The 18,278-nt window shown below is 28.2% G+C and overlaps 2 protein-coding genes and 2 non-coding genes across 6 annotated transcripts; 2 read left to right on the forward strand and 2 right to left on the reverse strand.

Annotated features, from left to right (window-relative positions):
* Positions 1 to 4,279: 4,279 nt before the first annotated feature.
* LOC105802046 (eukaryotic peptide chain release factor subunit 1-3) lies at positions 4,280 to 7,145 on the forward strand. Of its 3 annotated transcripts, none has more exons than XM_012633455.2 (3): positions 4,280 to 4,387; positions 5,249 to 6,695; positions 6,791 to 7,145. In XM_012633455.2, exon 2 carries the CDS (start codon positions 5,267 to 5,269, stop codon positions 6,578 to 6,580), a length of 1,314 nt encoding a protein of 437 aa, XP_012488909.1. In that variant the 5' UTR covers positions 4,280 to 4,387; positions 5,249 to 5,266; the 3' UTR covers positions 6,581 to 6,695; positions 6,791 to 7,145. The 3 variants fall into 3 exon arrangements, with proteins under 3 accessions (XP_012488909.1, XP_012488910.1, XP_012488911.1); XM_012633456.2 differs by having other exon boundaries at positions 6,794 to 7,145; XM_012633457.2 differs by having other exon boundaries at positions 6,807 to 7,145.
* Positions 7,146 to 7,979: 834 nt separating this feature from the next.
* Positions 7,980 to 8,060, reverse strand: TRNAL-CAG (transfer RNA leucine (anticodon CAG)). The gene has a single exon. It is a non-coding gene; the product is annotated as a tRNA-Leu (tRNA).
* A 1,495-nt stretch (positions 8,061 to 9,555) lies between these two features.
* On the reverse strand, positions 9,556 to 9,636 carry TRNAL-CAG (transfer RNA leucine (anticodon CAG)). The gene has a single exon. It is a non-coding gene; the product is annotated as a tRNA-Leu (tRNA).
* Positions 9,637 to 12,927: 3,291 nt separating this feature from the next.
* LOC105802044 (NAP1-related protein 1) lies at positions 12,928 to 16,620 on the forward strand. Its single transcript, XM_012633454.2, has 10 exons — positions 12,928 to 13,189; positions 13,740 to 13,862; positions 13,971 to 14,021; positions 14,189 to 14,260; positions 14,424 to 14,534; positions 14,628 to 14,689; positions 15,189 to 15,249; positions 15,345 to 15,401; positions 15,510 to 15,545; positions 16,202 to 16,620. The coding sequence occupies exons 1-10, from the start codon at positions 13,061 to 13,063 to the stop codon at positions 16,247 to 16,249; spliced, it is 750 nt and encodes a 249-aa protein (XP_012488908.1). The 5' UTR covers positions 12,928 to 13,060; the 3' UTR covers positions 16,250 to 16,620.
* The last annotated feature ends 1,658 nt before the right edge of the window (positions 16,621 to 18,278 follow it).

The following is an 18,278-nucleotide window of genomic DNA, read 5'->3' on the forward strand; positions in this document are numbered from 1 at the left end:
AGATATTTTTTTATTGTTTTTTGTTGTTAGTTTAGTTATTATTGTTAGTTATTACGATTAATAAAAACCCTAATAATTATTGTTAGTTTTTAGGGTTTAGTTATTAATAATTATTGTTACTTAGTATTATTGTTAGTAAAAAACTAAGGGTCCGTTTGTTTACATGTAAAAGGGTTTATGGAAAATGTTTTCTGCATTTTCCTGTGTTTGTTTCACAGAAAACAGCTTGGTCAATGGAAAATGACTTACAGGTCAACAGAAAATAAATCTTTTTCATTGTAAAATGACTTACCCTTTTGAAAAGCATAAGTCATGTTTCGAAAAAGAGTTCCTCAATAGATAATTTTACTTTTATATAAAAATTAACTTAAATCAAGTTTAATATTATTATATGGATAATAAATTTTATTTTGTTTTAAATATATTTAAAATTATTAAAATATTAATATAAAATATTATATTTTTAATATTATTAAACATACATATTTAATTATTTATATTTAGTCATATAATAAATTATTAATATAATTTATTATTTTAATAAATTATTTAATATTTAAATTTTATTTTAATATTAAGTTTTAAAATAATAATTTTAAATAATATTATTCGCATATTATTGAAAATATCAATATTAATATTTTAATACTAAATATTTATTATAATTATAAATATATTAGTAATAAATATTTTGTAGTATAAATGTTAAAATATGTCATAAGTCTATATACTCTTCACAAATTTGTAATTTAGTTTCGTACTTTTATTTTTAAGAATTTAGTCCTCTACTTTCCAGATTTGAAAATCAAGTCCAACTACGACATTGTTGATTTTTTTGTCAATTTTGTCAATGTCACGTTTTAAATAAAAAATACTCAGTTGGTAGTCATGTAACTAAAAATTATCATTGTAATAAACCTAAATTTAACAAAACATTTTTAATATATGTAAAAACAATGTAAAATATAAAATTATAGATATAAAATAAACTCAATTAAACAATGAAAAATAAAAAATCTCAAATGTACATTTGTTTAATTGAAAACGACTTTTATGAAATATTTTAAAGAATCGCCAAACAAAAGAAAATATTTTACAGATTCATCCAAACACCGAAAATATTAGCTTTTTCGGAAAAATAAGTCATTTTCCGTAAATCATTTTCAGTGAAACAAACGAGCTTAATATTATTATTATGGTTAGTTATTAGGATTAGTAAAACCCTAATTATTATTTTAGTTAGTATGATTGTTAGTTTTACACCATATTATTGTTAGTTAGTATTATTTTTAATACAAAACTATTATTATTATTATTATTATTATTATTATTATTATTATTATTATTATTGTGTTAGTTATTAGTATTAGTGGTTAAATGTTGTTCATGTACAAAATGATAACTGAAATAGTATGAGCCTATGGATGAAAAAAATTACATATTGAACCATTAATTTTTTTATTGCATCCGTTTATTGCATCCGTCACATTGCGGCTAACTTCCATCGAGATTATAAGAATGCAGACCGGAAGAGACAAGTAGTGGCAATGGGTAAATGATAACCTTATCTTTTCAATATAAGTTGTAATATAAAAAAAATACAAACTAGAGCAATATCAAAACCACAAGAAACCCCTAAGATTGATAGTTCGATGGTGTGGTCCTAGGGGTATACTTCTGCGGAGGTCGATGTTCACGTTGTGGGTGATCGCGACGACCAACATCCTCTTTAGGCGCAGGTGGGGGTGTGCTAAACATGGAAGAAAAATCATGTGGCTCGAATGGCATCAATGAACTTGAACCGGAATGAGTGCAATGATGCTATGGATTCGACCAAGGGGGACTGATGTACTGCAGTGGATACGGGCCGGGAGTGTTGTACTGCAGTGGGTACGATCTAAAGATATCAAACCCGTAATGGTATCCGCCCCCTGACAAGCTCGGGAAATAGTCATTGCCCGCCAAATCTGGATGATAAGAATGTGAATCTGAATGTGAATGTGATTGCTCGGGATCTGACTTGAGCTCCGACTCGAGCTCCGGAACGGGATCAGGATCTGCTGCTGGAAATGTATTAATTTATATTATTTTAGTACATAATGTTTGAAATGTATTAATTTGGTGTGCTTTTTTATATAAATTTAGTAAAAAAAACCCATATTTTGGTTATTTGTTCGTATTTTTCTTATTTTCAAATTTTATTACTTTAAAAAAATATACTATTTTCGTATTTTATATTTTTAGTACATAATGTTTGAAATGTACTATTTTAGTGTGTGTTTTATATAAATTTAGTAAAAACCCATTATTTTGGCCATTTATTCGTATTTTTTTCAGATTTTATTACTTTTAGTAAATATACTATTTTCATTTTTATTTCTTTTCATATTTTATTTTTCATAAACATATTTTTTCGGTATTTTGTTTTTAATACTATTTTGTAAAAAATCTCATTATAACATGCTAAATAAATTTCATAAAAATATATCTAATCAACATAAAACACACTTAACAAATAAATTAAATACAATAATAAAACGTAGAATGTACACAACATAAATAATAACATAAATAATAAAATAATAAGACATAGTATGTACGTAACATAAATAAAAAACATAGAATGTACATAACATAAAAATTAAAATTAAATTATGAATGAATGAAAATATACATAAATATAAACATACCTTAATATCTCTTTTAACCAAATAATACCTTGCAAAAAAATAAATTTAAAATTAAATCTCAATTAAATCAAAACCAATCAAATTATAATAATAACAACAAAAATAAACAAATTTCCTTTATACCATTACTTACTCTATTAATTTTTTTTTCCTTTCTTTTTCCCTCCCTCCCTCTTCTTCTTCTCCTCCTCTTTTTCCTTTTTATTCCTTTTGCGCCTCCTTCCCCTTCTTCTTTTCTTATTCTCTCATTCTTCTTTCCCGCAGCTTCATTTTGCCACTTTGGGGACCATTATAATGGTCCCAAAGACAGACAAAGAAAGATACGGGCTGGGTGTCACTTGTGGCGAACCCTCAACAGTGGTCCTATCACTTGGTCATTAACTTTTTTTTTTTTACTGTTTGTACCATTTTTGTACATAATAAAATTGTTGTATTATTTTAGTATTATTTTATTTTTTGTATTATTTATGTAAAAACCCTTAAAATCATGACAAATGGATAATGTCGTAGCTTAACACATCATCATTTTGTGTATTAAGCTAATATAAATCTTATAATTTAAATGAAAACTATTATTTATGGAAATAAATATTTTAAACATTTCTTTAAAATTATTAAATGGTGTTAAAACTATTTTAATTTTGAATATTAAAAACAATAATGAAATTATTCTAATTATATTGAAAAAGATATATTTAAATATTTAAATTTGTGATATACTATTTTACTGTATTTTTTTTAGTTGATGTATAATTTTTTGATCAATTTGATTATAAGTTCTAATTATATTTTGTTTTTTTTGACACGATGTCTAAAACTATCCATAGTTTCTTCCAAACCCATAAATAGAGGATAATGTACTTTAGCGCACTCGAACTCATGTCCTCTTGTATTGACAACAATGCACATGTCAATCAAGCTAAGACTCAATCGACTAATTAATGTTTAATTTTTACATTTGAATTAATATGAAAAGTAAAAATGTAATTAAAATATTTTTAATAAAAATAATATATAACTTAATATATATTAAAAAATGCACTCTTAACCTATATATATATATTTATTTATTTATTTGTCTTTTAAATTTTCAATATATTCAAATTTTGTACTAATAATTGTAACTTATAATTATAATTATCATAAATTTAAGTAATAACTCTATTTTAAAATTAACACAATTTTTAATGGATAATTGTAATTTAAATTATAATTATTTTTAAATTCTTAATTATCGCAATTTTATTAATTTATAATTATTTTAAATGTAATTTTAATAATATGATGAAGAATAAATGTTATTTTTATAGTTCAAAAGTTTAAATTAGCACATTTTTAATTAATAATTGCAATTTAAGTTTCAATTATTTTTAAATTTGTAATTACCATAATTTTTATTAAATTATAATTATTTTAAATGTAAATTTAATAAATGATAAAATAAATATTATTTTTGTTAGTTCAAAACTTTTTCTAAACTATAGATAGATAAAAACATTATTATTTAAAAAATAAAAAGAAATAATTTTTTTATTAATAACTACATAAAAAATAATAAACAAATAAAATTACTGCTTTACCATCGCAGGTGCTAGGGCATCTTCTTTGCACGGTATATATTGTATCGGACTGCGCTCCGAACCAAACAAAATTTGCAGCCTTTTTTTATTTCACCGCTTTGGAGGCGATTTCCTCAGGTTATTCTCTTTTCTTTTTATTATTTTTCTCCTCTAATTTTATTCTTATTTTAATCAATTCAAAAACTGGTATTTTTCTCTCCTTATTTTTTTTCGCATTAGATCTGTCTGATTTCTGATTCGACATTTGATGCAACTTAGGGAATTAAATTCAAGTTATATTCCTCATTTTTGTTTGTTCTTATGCATAAATTGCTTTGAATTTCAGTTTTCTATTTTGAAAACCTAGGTTAAAATTACGTATCCAGGTTAGTAAATTGAAAACAAAGCCCCTAGTATGGATAGTATTTTCTGGGGCGAAATTCTGTTAGATTATATAAATAGGAATTTATTATATCATTTAGTGGAAGCGTTTAATGTATTAAAATATATTAACCTGAGTTCGTTAAAACGAATATTTTAATAGCGGGACTTTTGTTTTAAATAGTTCTTTGTGTAGTGCTTAGCATCTTTGTAAGTATTAGTAATTTTGAATTATTTTGATTTTCTTTGAGATCAGAGGCAAAGCTATTGGAATTTTTTTTGTTATTAATGCCAATTTTATATTCTCTTTATTCTTCTTTTTTTCGTAGTTTATTTTAAGTTTCTGATGCTCAATAGTAATTTGTATAGATTATTTTAGGTCATTAGAACTTGTTTATATAAACAGATTAGATGTGTTGCGTGCTTTGATTGTTCTTATGATGTGATTCAAACTTGATTTTTTTTCTTTGGCAGATTAGATAAATTATTTGATAATATTCATGTTTTGACTCTTTTTTATGATTACCATGCCTGAGTGCTAGATTTGAGTACTTTTCAGGTATGGTTTGTTAATTGTTTGGCTGATTTTAGGTAATTTTATATAACTTTTTTGGGCAGGTACTACATTAACTAGCAATGGTGGACGGTCATGAGACTGACAAAAATATCGAGATATGGAAGATCAAGAAGCTGATTAAAGCACTCGAAGCAGCTAGAGGCAATGGCACCAGCATGATATCTCTCATAATGCCTCCACGTGATCAGATATCGAGGGTTACCAAGATGCTTGGAGATGAATTTGGGACTGCTTCAAACATCAAAAGCAGAGTCAATCGTCAATCTGTGTTAGGTGCAATCACTTCTGCCCAGCAAAGGCTCAAACTATATAGTAAAGTTCCTCCCAATGGGCTTGTGCTCTATACGGGCACGATTGTGACTGAAGATGGGAAGGAGAAGAAAGTCACGATTGATTTTGAGCCTTTCAGGCCTATAAATGCATCTCTTTATCTCTGTGACAACAAATTTCACACTGAGGCACTTAATGAACTTTTGGAATCAGATGATAAGTTTGGTTTTATTGTGATGGATGGTAATGGGACTCTCTTTGGGACATTAAGTGGCAATGCTAGAGAGGTGCTCCATAAGTTCAGTGTTGATCTTCCCAAGAAGCACGGGAGAGGAGGACAATCAGCTCTTCGTTTTGCTCGGCTTCGAATGGAAAAACGACACAACTATGTGAGAAAGACTGCTGAACTTGCGACACAATTTTTTATTAATCCTGCCACTAGTCAGCCTAATGTTTCAGGATTAATACTTGCTGGATCGGCTGATTTCAAAACTGAGCTGAGTCAATCAGATATGTTTGATCAACGGCTTCAGGCTAAGGTTCTGAATGTGGTTGATGTCTCTTATGGAGGTGAGAATGGTTTCAACCAAGCAATCGAGCTTTCAGCAGAAATCCTGTCGAATGTGAAATTCATACAGGAGAAGCGTTTAATAGGGAAATACTTTGAGGAGATTAGTCAAGATACCGGGAAGTATGTTTTCGGTGTGGATGACACACTGAAGGCCTTGGAGATGGGAGCTGTTGAGATACTTATCGTATGGGAAAATCTGGACATAAATAGGTACATGTTGAAGAACAGCGTTACCGGTGAAGTTATCATAAGACATTTGAACAAGGAACAAGAAGCTGATATGACCAACTTCCAGGACTCATCCAACTCAGCTGATTTGGAGGTTCAGGAAAAGATGCCACTTTTAGAGTGGTTTGCTAATGAATACAAGCGATTCGGTTGTAGTCTCGAGTTTGTTACCAACAAATCACAAGAGGGTTCCCAGTTCTGCCGAGGGTTTGGCGGGATTGGGGGCATCCTCCGATACCAACTTGACATGAGATCGTTTGATGAGTTTTCTGATGATGGAGAAGTTTATGATGATTCCGAATAGCAACCAATCAACTCCACCCCATTAACGGTGCAGGATGATGGGGTCAAAAGCAAAGACTGCACCAGCGCCCGAGCTGCTCGGGATGCCCCCAAAGTTTCTCATACATCTAATTAAGGTATGAGTTGAATTATAGTTGATTGATTCAATTAAATGGTGTTTATGGTTATGCATTTTGGTCATTCGGTAAATGCCGTTTAATCTAATTTGCAGCAGGCTTTATGTGCAGTATTGCGCGTCAACAGATCGATGTAGCAGCAGCTAGAATGTGTGAAGAAGGCTTAACTTAGAATCCCATGGAGCTTCATTTCTTCTATTTACTGGAGCAGGGCCCTACATATATAAAATGATATCCATATGGTAACATACTTGCCTTAGGGTGTAGTTGTGTGGAGCTATTGATAATATATTTGGTTCATCTACTTGTTATGTTATGCCTAAATGATACCTTATCTCTGGACATTGTCGCCTGATATCCAAACTTTTGTGGAAGCTATGTTTTTCATTTTATAAGAGACCTTGTTAATATTATATAATTGAATGTCTATGAATATGTTTTAGAATTGTCTATCTGACCCAACAAAAAAAAAATTATTATTAGTATTTTGGATTTTAAGGCAGTTTGGATGGTGTTCGGTTGATTGTTTTTATATTTGAGGAATTGTAAAATTTTTAAGTCCTTTCTTATAAATATTTTTAAATAGAATAATTAATAATTTTTATATGAGATTTTTATTAACATTTGCTCCGGTTCGAGTAATTACCACTTTCTGTTCAAATATTTCGGTTTATTTAATTTTTAATTTTTTTATTGAATCTAAAGTTTCATTATAATTCTTTTTCCGGACAACGCGGTTTTCAAAGCTGAATTATATTTTGTTTTTCAACAAATTAAGTGCCAAATTTGCAACGTTATGCTAATCTTAAGAAGATATCCCTAAGATCAACGGCAGATTTGCTTTCGAACTCTTTAAATATTATATATCAAAACATTGAGCTTAAGCAAAAGCAATTTAAGTTACTAAACGACTTAATTTTAAGTAATTTGATAATATCTTTATTATTTTTAATCTTATTTTTGTTTTACTTCATATCAAAATTATAATTCGAATTCAAGAAGATATGTAAAAAAGTTAAAAAGTTACTAAGTTGGAATCAAACTTAAAATGTAGATTTAAAATAAGGGTTATCAAGAATATTAAAAATCTTCATTATTTTTAAATACTAAAAAATCATAATTCGAATAAAGAGGACCAACTTAATAGTTATTGAGTTGATTAAACATAGGTTTATAAGCATTGTTGCGGATTCAAGCACATGATCCATTTACGATTTATTTATAAAAAAATTTTAATTCTCTGTCTGATCCATTTACGATTTATTTATAAAAATTTTAATTCTCTGTCAAGAATGGGATTCGAACCCATGCCCTTTCGGACCAGTACCTGAAACTGGCGCCTTAGACCAACTCGGCCATCTTGACACAACTGTATATTCTTTGTAATAGTTTATTTTTTATCGTTAACAGAGTCCTATATTTGGAGATACAGATGGAAATTCACCTTCCAATAAAAATATTTACAATTTCACCTTTCAAATCCCTTAATTATATCTTTACAAAATCACTTATAATATTATGGTGGCTTGTTTGTATTTTTATATTTTATATAAAATTAATTCGTGATCGATTTGAACCTACAACATATAAATTTTAAAATTTCAACTTTACCATTTAATTCTAAATTTTCGTTTAAATCTTATATGAACTTTTAGTAAATACATTTTTACATAAAATTTTCACCCACATCATAGTTAGTTCTTTAATCTAACATTTATATTGTGTATCCTACATAAAATGCAATAATTCAAGTATTAAGTATAATGAGATTCTACTTTGTAAAATAAAATATTTTATAAATAAAGCCGATTAGTTGTGCTCGTTGGGAGGAGTTAGAAGATCTGGACCATGTTATGATGTCTTGCTCAGTGGCAGTTGATGTTTGGGCAGTGGCTGGGATTGTGCCACCGGCTTCGACAGTCCATTATCGGTCCCTTTCGTTGATGTAGGAAGGTGATGATAATGTTCTAACACAGATAACCATGTTGTTGTTGTGCAGCACGTGGTATTTTTGGAACTTGTGTGTGTTGAAAAATGAGTTAGCGTCTGCGACCTAAGCCTGCGAGTTTGCCAATCGATTTCTTCATGACCCGTATGCTACTTGATCGGCTTATTGCCGAGTGCAACAACTTTCTTCTTCACGACGACGTTGTCCTATAATATTGAGAAATGCTGGATGCAGATTTGTCCTATAATATTAAGCAAACATTAGATTTCAACACTATTATCAACATTCAATAACTATTTCATAGTTGAATTAAAAATCTTAAAAATAGTTAATTTTAATCATTAAAAATAGGAACGAACTTGATTATGTAATCTCTCCATTATTTTTGCTCAGCCTGTAATCCTTTCATTGCTGATTTTGAATTGCTCAAAACCCTAATTTTTTGTAACAAATAAAAAATAAAAAATTAGGAAAATCACCAAAACCCTAAATTATTTTCTGAAAAAATCATGTCAAATCAAAAGAAAAGAAATTGACCAAAATTAAATTTGAGGAAATTTTTTAATATTTTAATTTGAGTTGAAAAAAGTTGTTGACGTGACATAAAATAGTGACATAAAATAATTGGATAGGATCATATATGAGGTGGTGGGAAGAGTTTATGGAATAATTTTTCCCATATTTAATTTTAATTAATATTAAAATTGTAATTTGAGTATTAAAAAAAAGGTTAAAAGTTATTTAGTTCAAACTGTTATCCTTTTTTATTAAGTTTTTAATTTTAATTAATATAAAAAATTGTATCTATAATTGTTTAAAGAGGATAAACTAAATAGTTATTGGGTTTATAAGCTTTTTTGCGGGTCAAAGCCCATGCTCCATTTTAATTAGTTTTTAAATTTTAAAATATTCTGTCAAGAATGGGATTCGAACCCATGCCCTTTCGGACCAGTACCTGAAACTGGCGCCTTAGACCAACTCGGCCATCTTGACAGGTTTATTTAATTATGTTATGGAAACGAAATTACAGTCAAAATCCCACTTTTGACGATAAAAATGGAAATATGCCTTCCTATAAAAATATTTATATAACCAAATCCCTTAATATATATATATATATATATGGTAAACTACTAAAATAGTCATTTTCATTTGCTACAGGTTCCATTTTAATCACTTATGTTTAAAATGTTATATTTTAGTCACTTACGTTATTGTTTTATTATGAAATTGTCACTTTACCGTTAAGATCTATTACCTCTTAGACGACAGTATGATGTAACAGTTAAAATGGGTTTTTAATGCCATCGTGGATGTCCAACCAAGTAAATTAATTATTTTTAATTAAATTTATTGAAAATTCTAAGTTAATTAAAGGAAAATGTTAATTTGATTTCCCAAAATAATCAAAACCAATGTATCAAATTAATATTTGAACTGAAAAAAGAAAAAAGAAAAAAAAGGAACCATTGGTCTCTTTTTTCTTTTAATTTTCGTTCCCATATTGACTAAAAAACCATCTATTTTCATAATTATCTTTATTGAATCAAAACAATAGAAATCAATTTGAGTGCTCCATCAATCGGTTGAATTTTTTATTCAAAATGGAAGAACAAATGATCGATTCAATGGAGGATTCAGACATGGATTACAATAAATAATGAGTTTTTTTTGTTATTTACATGGGTTTTGGATTCAGATATTATGGATTTTTTTTTTGCAAAAAGGTGATCCATCTTTTCATTTTTTTTATATATGTGACAGATAAAAAAGACATGTTTCATCTTTGTTTATTTGTGTGTGGGCAACCACAATAGCAAGCATGTATAAAAGTTGGTGCGTCAATTTCTTCTTTTTCTTCTTCTTTGTCGTTCTGCTATTCTCTTCTCTGATGGTAACAACAAAAAAAAATCTAATTGTTTCTTCTTTTTAAATTGGAGAAAATTGAGTTTTAGGGCAGAATTTTGTATTATGTTTTCATAAAAAATATATAACTTTTTTCTCATTCCAAGTAAACATCCATGTTTGGCATTGAAAACCCATTTTAACTATCACGTTGGGCTATAGTTTAGGAGGTAACAACTCTTAACGCAAAGTGATCTCTTCGTAACAAAACAATAACGTAAGTGATTAAAACATAACATTTTAAACATAAGTGACCAAAATATAACCCGAGGCAAACAACAGTGACTATTTTAATAGTTTACCTATATATATATAACATAAGCGAATTAGGTGAAGGTACGAAAAAAGACAGATTCAAACCTTCGGTAAACAGAAGTCTACATAGCAATTCCAATACTACGCCTTGAACCACTCGACCATCTCTCTTACATAATTATTACGGCCAACACCCCAAACGAATGGCAAGTTATCCATATTAAATTGTTTGATAAGTATGATTAATATAAATTATAACTAGAAATGTAACTATAAAAATAAAAAAAAATTAATCACTTTTTATTTAGCCACTATTAAAAGCATCAAAATTTTTCATGTAACAAATTAATCAAATACAAAGACAATTAAGAAGTAACAAAATAACTAGAAATTAAGTAACTTATATTATTATATTATTATTGTATTTTATATTTTATATAAAAATCAATGAAATTTAACTCACCGTATATGTTTTTATTATTTAAACTTTATCATTTTATCAAAATGTCATTTAAAATTTACATAAACTTTTAATAATAATTATTTTTGTATAAAATTTCCGATATTATAGTGAGTGTTCCTTAACCTAATATTTATATTATGTATAATACACGAAATACAAATAATTCAATTCTTATGTTTAATTTTATAAATAAAATTCAACATGTAATTTTATAGAAATGATATTTTTTTGAAAATTTGAATTATTTAAAATTATAAAATTTCAAACCATATAACTTTTATAAATAAAAAATAAAATATGTGAAAATAATGGTAGAGGAAATGAGAGCAAATAAATTGTAATTATAATTAGAGAATAAGAAATATTATAAAATTTTCCCCAAGTTAAAAGAAAAAGAATCTTAAGTAGAGTAATATGCATTGGGTTGATTTTCCCAAGTTAAAAATAATATTATTACAAAATATTTACAAAATAAAAGTATATTTTAAAATTAAAAATAATTTATTAATATAATTATTTTATTTTATTTTAAACATATTCTTGTAATTTAAATACATAGTTTTCAATGTTTTAATTTGTGTATGTTTAAATGTAGAATTCTATAAGTTGAGTTTAATCAAGGTCTAAAAGAGAAAGGAAACACGTGGCTTAAGCGGGCGATAGATGGTGATAGAGAATTGGAAATAATTATTTGCATTGAAAAAAATCTAATAGATGCAATTCAAATAACTCATATCATATATAATATTATTAATAAATCGCGTGGTAATCACTCAATTTTAGTAAAATTTTATTTTGGTCATAGAAATTTTTTAAATATACCACCACCGTTTACCATTAATTTGACTAATGGCAGTATCATTATGCACTCATTTTAGTCAAAATCATGGTTAGCCGAATCATGGTGAATGATTAAAATGGGAAAATATCTAATAACTGTGCTATATTTGAGAATTTTCTGATGATCAAAATGAAAATTAATTTAAAGTTAGATGATTAATTGTGGAATTTACTCTTATTTATTATTATTATTATTATTATTATTATTATTATTATTATTATTATTATATATCTGAAATTTTCGTGGCGTTACATATCCCTAATCGAATAGTTTTCCTAGGAGAAAGTTGCTATATTTTTAGGAAAATAATATTATCAAAACTTAAAAATCATTAATAACATTTTATTATTTTTCTAAGAAGAGAAAGAAGATATTATTTATTAGGGTCTAATTCTACCCTCAATACGCACTATACGGATTTTTAAGTTTAAATTTTTAATTTTAGTTTCAAGAATTTAACCATTCTACTTATTCGATTCAAAAAACAAATATAATTAATAATAATTTTATTAATTTACATTTAAATTTAAATATGTTTTATGAGTTGTACTTTATTTTTCTTTTAATTATTAGGATACCACATTAAAATTTTAAAGATATCCATTAACAATATTATTAATTGTATTTAAAATATTTTTTAAACAAATTGTACTTTAAATTTTAAATCACACGAATAGGAGGCTAAATTATTTGAAAACTAAATTTCTAAACTCCAAACATTATAGGGACTTGATGCAGAATTAAACCTTTATTCAGTACCCATTGGTAAAACCCCGAAAAGATCCCAACAAAACAGATATTTAAACTCCCAAAACCCTAGCATTTTGTCGTCACTCTCTCCCCCTCACTTTACTCTCCAAAAAAAAAACAGTATTAGGGTTTAAGACTAGAGGACTAAAATCTAGGGTTTAGGGTTTTCATTTTTCTGTTTGGTGTAAGTGAGAAGGACAAAAATGGTGGCTGACAAAGGAAAGAAGGCGAAACTAGAAGAGAAGGGAGTCGAAGAGAATTCTGAACAAATTGATGGCGCACTCGTCTTTTCCATCGAGAAACTTCAAGAGATCCAAGACGAGCTTGAGAAGGTCCATTTGTTTTTAATTGAATTTCACTTTCTTATATATAAAATTTTATGTATTTGTATTCATGCTTGTATATGCTGTCGTTTTATTTATTTTTGGTTCCTTAGTGTTTATGAGGAAAATTTTGGAATAAATGGTAGCAAACCTTGGATTTCATGTTGTTTTATTTTAATCTTGGATTCCCTTGTGTTTTCATTTTGTTTGAATGGTTACGTATTGTTTCTTTTTTTTCGATTTCAATTGTGTGTCAATGAAATAAATGTTAATAATGCTATTTCTGTCTTTGATAATATTGATAATTTTTGTACCTGATTCGCTTTGTATGTTTGATATTTCTGAATTATTGAAGAAAGCTTTAGTCCTTCAATTGTCTTATTCAATGTTTTGAAGTGTCGTGTCTGCTTCATTGGACACTTTTTTTGGGGTGTTTTCTTTAGGTTGTTATGTATCATTGTAAAGAAGGTAATTTACCTTGATATGTTTGCTTACATGAGTGGTTAATCATTGGACATGGTGATTCTATATTTAATGTTTCCGTTTTGATATGTTGTAGATCAATGAGGAGGCTAGTGAGAAAGTCTTGGAAGTGGAGCAGAAATACAATGAGTTACGCAAGCCAGTCTATGATAAGCGGCACGACATAATCAAATCAATTCCTGATTTCTGGTTGACGGCTGTAAGTGATTCTATTATTTTCTATTAGTTTTAGGGTACATTTTTTTTTCAAGAACTGCTTCCATGTTCCGAAGAAAGTTTTTAATTGAAATGCTTTGTTCATGTGCAGTTCTTGAGTCATCCTGTTTTGGGTGAACTTTTGACCGAAGAGGATCAGAAGGTTTACTGCCAATTCTCTCTCAAACTGGGATTTGTTCTGCTAAAATTTGATTTTTTTGGTTTTATTTTGTTAAAAGCATATTTCTGGATGTTTGCCTTCCATGTGATCTTAATTAACTGCTTTCTTATTTTTTTCATCTCTTCTTTTCAATTATTCTTATTTGGTAGATATTCAAGCATATTAACTCACTTGAAGTGGAGGATTGCAAAGATCTGAAATCTGGATACTCTATTACTTTTGTAAGTTATCTATGTTCCTGTTCTTTACATTAGCTTCTAGTTAATTGAAATTGCTTTTAGTTTTACTTTTCTTGCTCGTAACATCTGTTAGATGTTACATTATTTCGTGCTTTAATTTGTCCTGATGATTTGTATACCGACTTTTATTGTACTTTTTTCACAGAACTTCAACCCCAATCCTTATTTTGAAGATACAAAGCTTACAAAGACCTTTACCTTCCTTGATGAAGGAATTAAAATTACTGCCACTCATATCAAATGGAAAGAGGACATGGTGAGGGCTTCTCTGCTATCTTGATGTCTAGTCAATTTCTTGCTATTTTCATTTTGTGGATATTAGATAAAATTACTTTTGCTAAATGTGAAGGGCTTGCCAAATGGAGTTAATCATGAGAAGAAAGGAAACAAGCGACAATTTGCCGAAGAAAGGTTTGTTTATCATACTTGTTAATCTATTTTCTCTGTCTATGACCCCATTAACATAAAACTTGGTACATTTTTCTTTAATAACTTCAGGTTGTGAAACACTGTCACTTTGTTACTATTTCCTCACTATTCTTAATAACTTTCTTGCACTTTTGGCTTTAGCGTTGCATTTTATAAGATTTTTTTCCAACTACTCATCTTCCTTCAGTATTACTTAGCCAAACCTTGAATGATTGAAATCTGTTCTATTGCAAGACAAGTTAGCGTATAAAGATGGTGACTGTCGGAAACCTTTAATTAATGCAATTACTTTTCAAATATTGTATGGTGATTGTTGTGCCTATAAATGGCTTGCATCTATACTTTTTTTTTTTAGTTTCTTATAAGTTGCATTATAACTTAACCTTGATAGTCATTTGCATTATCATATAGTTTGCATCCACTTATGTCACTGTTTCTTAGTCACTCTAAGTTGTGCTAAATTTCTTGCACTTGAGTGTAGCTTCTTTTCCTGGTTTGCTGATGCTCAGCAGAAAGATGACATGGATGAAATTCATGATGAGGTAAGATCTAAATGCATGTGTTATGTGTAGTTTTTATTTTGTTTCACTCATTTTGTAACAGAGCTGGTCTAAGTTTCTCTTGGTAAACATTACAGGTAGCTGAGATTATCAAGGAGGATTTATGGCCTAATCCTCTTACTTATTTCAACAATGTAACTTCTTTTTCTTTGAAGTTCCCTGATTTTGTTTATATGCCTGTTGCTCAAGATCATTTTCTTCTTCTGCTAATTGTTATTCTATTGATAACTCCCTTGATTCAGGAGGCTGATGAAGAGGACTCTGAAGGTGATGAAGAGGTACTTTATATGCACACACAGATACTGATACCCATATATGTGTCTGTACAATATATGTATTTATTGTTTTGTGAGTGTATGTTTGCTAGAGATTTGCTCGTAGTTAAAGTATGAATTTATCAATTGAATCAGGAATTTAAAAAAAAAAAAAAAGTGAATATGGACCATGCTTAGTGTTGTTTTAAGGTTTTATCAAACAGTGGGTAAGAATGAATCCTTTTACTTCAAGTATATCTCAATGAGAATTTAATTTCTTATTTCGTTTTGTTGTGGTGGTTCTGAATCACGGTGACATTTATATGAGATACTGGCTCTATGAATTTGCTTGGGCTGAATATTGTTGAATGCAATACTGGAAATTGTGATAGAAACCTGTAAATGCATTTTCACTTTATTCTTGGTGAATAGTTGGATCTAGATCACTGATCAGGTGTAGCTCTATTTGAAAATTTCTTTCTGTATTTTGTCGGACATAACATTGTTGTCAAATGCCAATAGCTTAAACATCTGTTACACTTCAAGGATGGTAAAATATCAGAAAAACTAAATTGTGTATATTTATACTCGTCTGAGTGATGCATTATATTGTAGGTTTCTCCTGTATCTTTTTCCCTTTTTTTTTATTATAGATTTTTCTTATTTTTCATCATTGACAGGGAAAAGATGAAGATGATCAAGATGATGAAGACGAAGACGATAACTAAAATCACATCAGGCCTGATATTAGTTAGTTGCTTGCCTTGATTTAAGTAAGAACTTGTGTAAAGTTGTGTCGTAGTAGTTACTAAGGTTATGGGGAGCATAATCATCTTTTAGATAGCTTTCTCTGCTTCACAAACAACTCTCATTAGTGTGTCACCATAACTCTTAACTCATTTCCTTTTTGTCCATCACTCTTTTACCTTTATCTTTTTTATGTTTGTTTTTTTTCTTGTTTCCTCCCCCGTGGTAACAATATTGGAATATACCCCCCCCCCTTTTTTATCTATAGATTTGTTTAAACTCAGGAAACTAGAAGACAGAAATTATATTATGACAAGTAAATGCAGAATAGATTGTGGGTTATTGGCATTGAGCTGACATCTCTCATATTTACCGTTGCTGGCCAAAATAATTACAGAAGGCAAAGAGTTTTTGCAACCTTTCAAAGTCTAGTACAATGAACGCTCCCCGAGGAAGGATTAAAAGGTAAACAGAGTTTTGTTGCTCTTAAGGTTGCCCTAAATTTGAAGTTTTTTCGGTGAAATGCTTAGGTGATCCCGCTATTATAGAATATCAAATTAGTCTTTTTATTATTAAATGGATCAATTTAGTCCTTGTGCTATTAAAAAGAATGATATAAAAAGTATCATTTACTCTTCAACAAAGTTTGACATTTTTGAAGTTTTTATGTTTATACATGAAATCTTTTGTTTGGAGTTAAATTTCAATTGAAAAAATAACTTTGTAGGTATTTTTTATACAATAAAATTTTTATTCTTTTTGTAATATAGGGATTAAATTGATCTTGGTACTATAGATATGATGCGTGCTTCGTTTTCAAGTAAAAAGTGGTAATTTATACTTTTACTATAATATAAGAGAAAATGTATACTTTCATCATATTTTTTACAATGCCAAATAACTATTTGAAACATTAATCTCATAATAATTCCAACTGAGGGTTGAAATATTAATGTTAAAAATTTATTTTTATTTTCTTTATTAATGTAAGAAAACCATATCTCATAATTAATTTATATACAGCCTTGAAAACCAACTTGAATGAGCTATCACCAATGGCATACCAAAAACTGAAGTACGAAAGTAATTATAAAGTAACAGCACACTGATTCACGGTTTTCACGTGGTACGTAGTGGCATTGTCGCCATCTTGGAAAATGACACATTCTTCTTTTTTTTTCCCAACAAAGCAATAAAGGATGTGGTTTGTACGTCATACAAAAGGTGGGTGGCTCTGATAAAAATTTATCCAAATAAATAAAAATATATAATTTTTTTTTAAGAAACAATAGATTGGGTATTTGGATTGCATATGGATATTCTTTGAAATATTTTTCAAATTAAAAATAAAATTTAAAGGAGGGAGGGCTAATAAGTGAGATATGCTGTCTGTTGTTCTCCTCGAAAAAAAATCCCAATTTTGTAAAATATCAAAATATAATTGAAGTAATTACCAATTTCGTACCCTTGATCATGTTAAAAACTTTTCCAGCCTATCTAAGTTCATCGGTTTTATTGAACATTTGCACCAAGTTTGATATTTTATTAACATTTTTTGTGTGTAAGATACATTTATTTAACTTGTATTTTAAATTATTTGAATATTGTATATATGATGATTTTCATGTAATGAATAGAAAGATTCCTTTGTTTGCAATTTTGGGGGAAACCAACATAAAAAATTGATGGCTACCTCTTTTGGTTGGGTCATGGGATTTGGGGCATTTTATCACTTCCTTTTTCAACTTTATTAAACGTTCAGTCTTAAATTTGAAGGACAAAAAGGGAAAAAAAAAACAAAACAAAATTATTGAATAAAATAATAGATCAAAAGGAGTTAATAGAATATATTTTATGGTCAATTTTATCTTTTCAAAACAACACTGCGATGAGAAAATTAATCATGCGATAAATATTTTAATTTCACAGATAAAAGAAAAAGCATTTGAAGGATTAATTGATATTTTTATCTCATGGATTAATCAGGTTTATGCTATTTTATTTAGACTG

The sequence above is a fragment of the Gossypium raimondii genome, chromosome 11 (assembly GCF_025698545.1).
Source record: "Gossypium raimondii isolate GPD5lz chromosome 11, ASM2569854v1, whole genome shotgun sequence".
In the NCBI taxonomy this organism is placed as follows: domain Eukaryota; kingdom Viridiplantae; phylum Streptophyta; class Magnoliopsida; order Malvales; family Malvaceae; genus Gossypium; species Gossypium raimondii.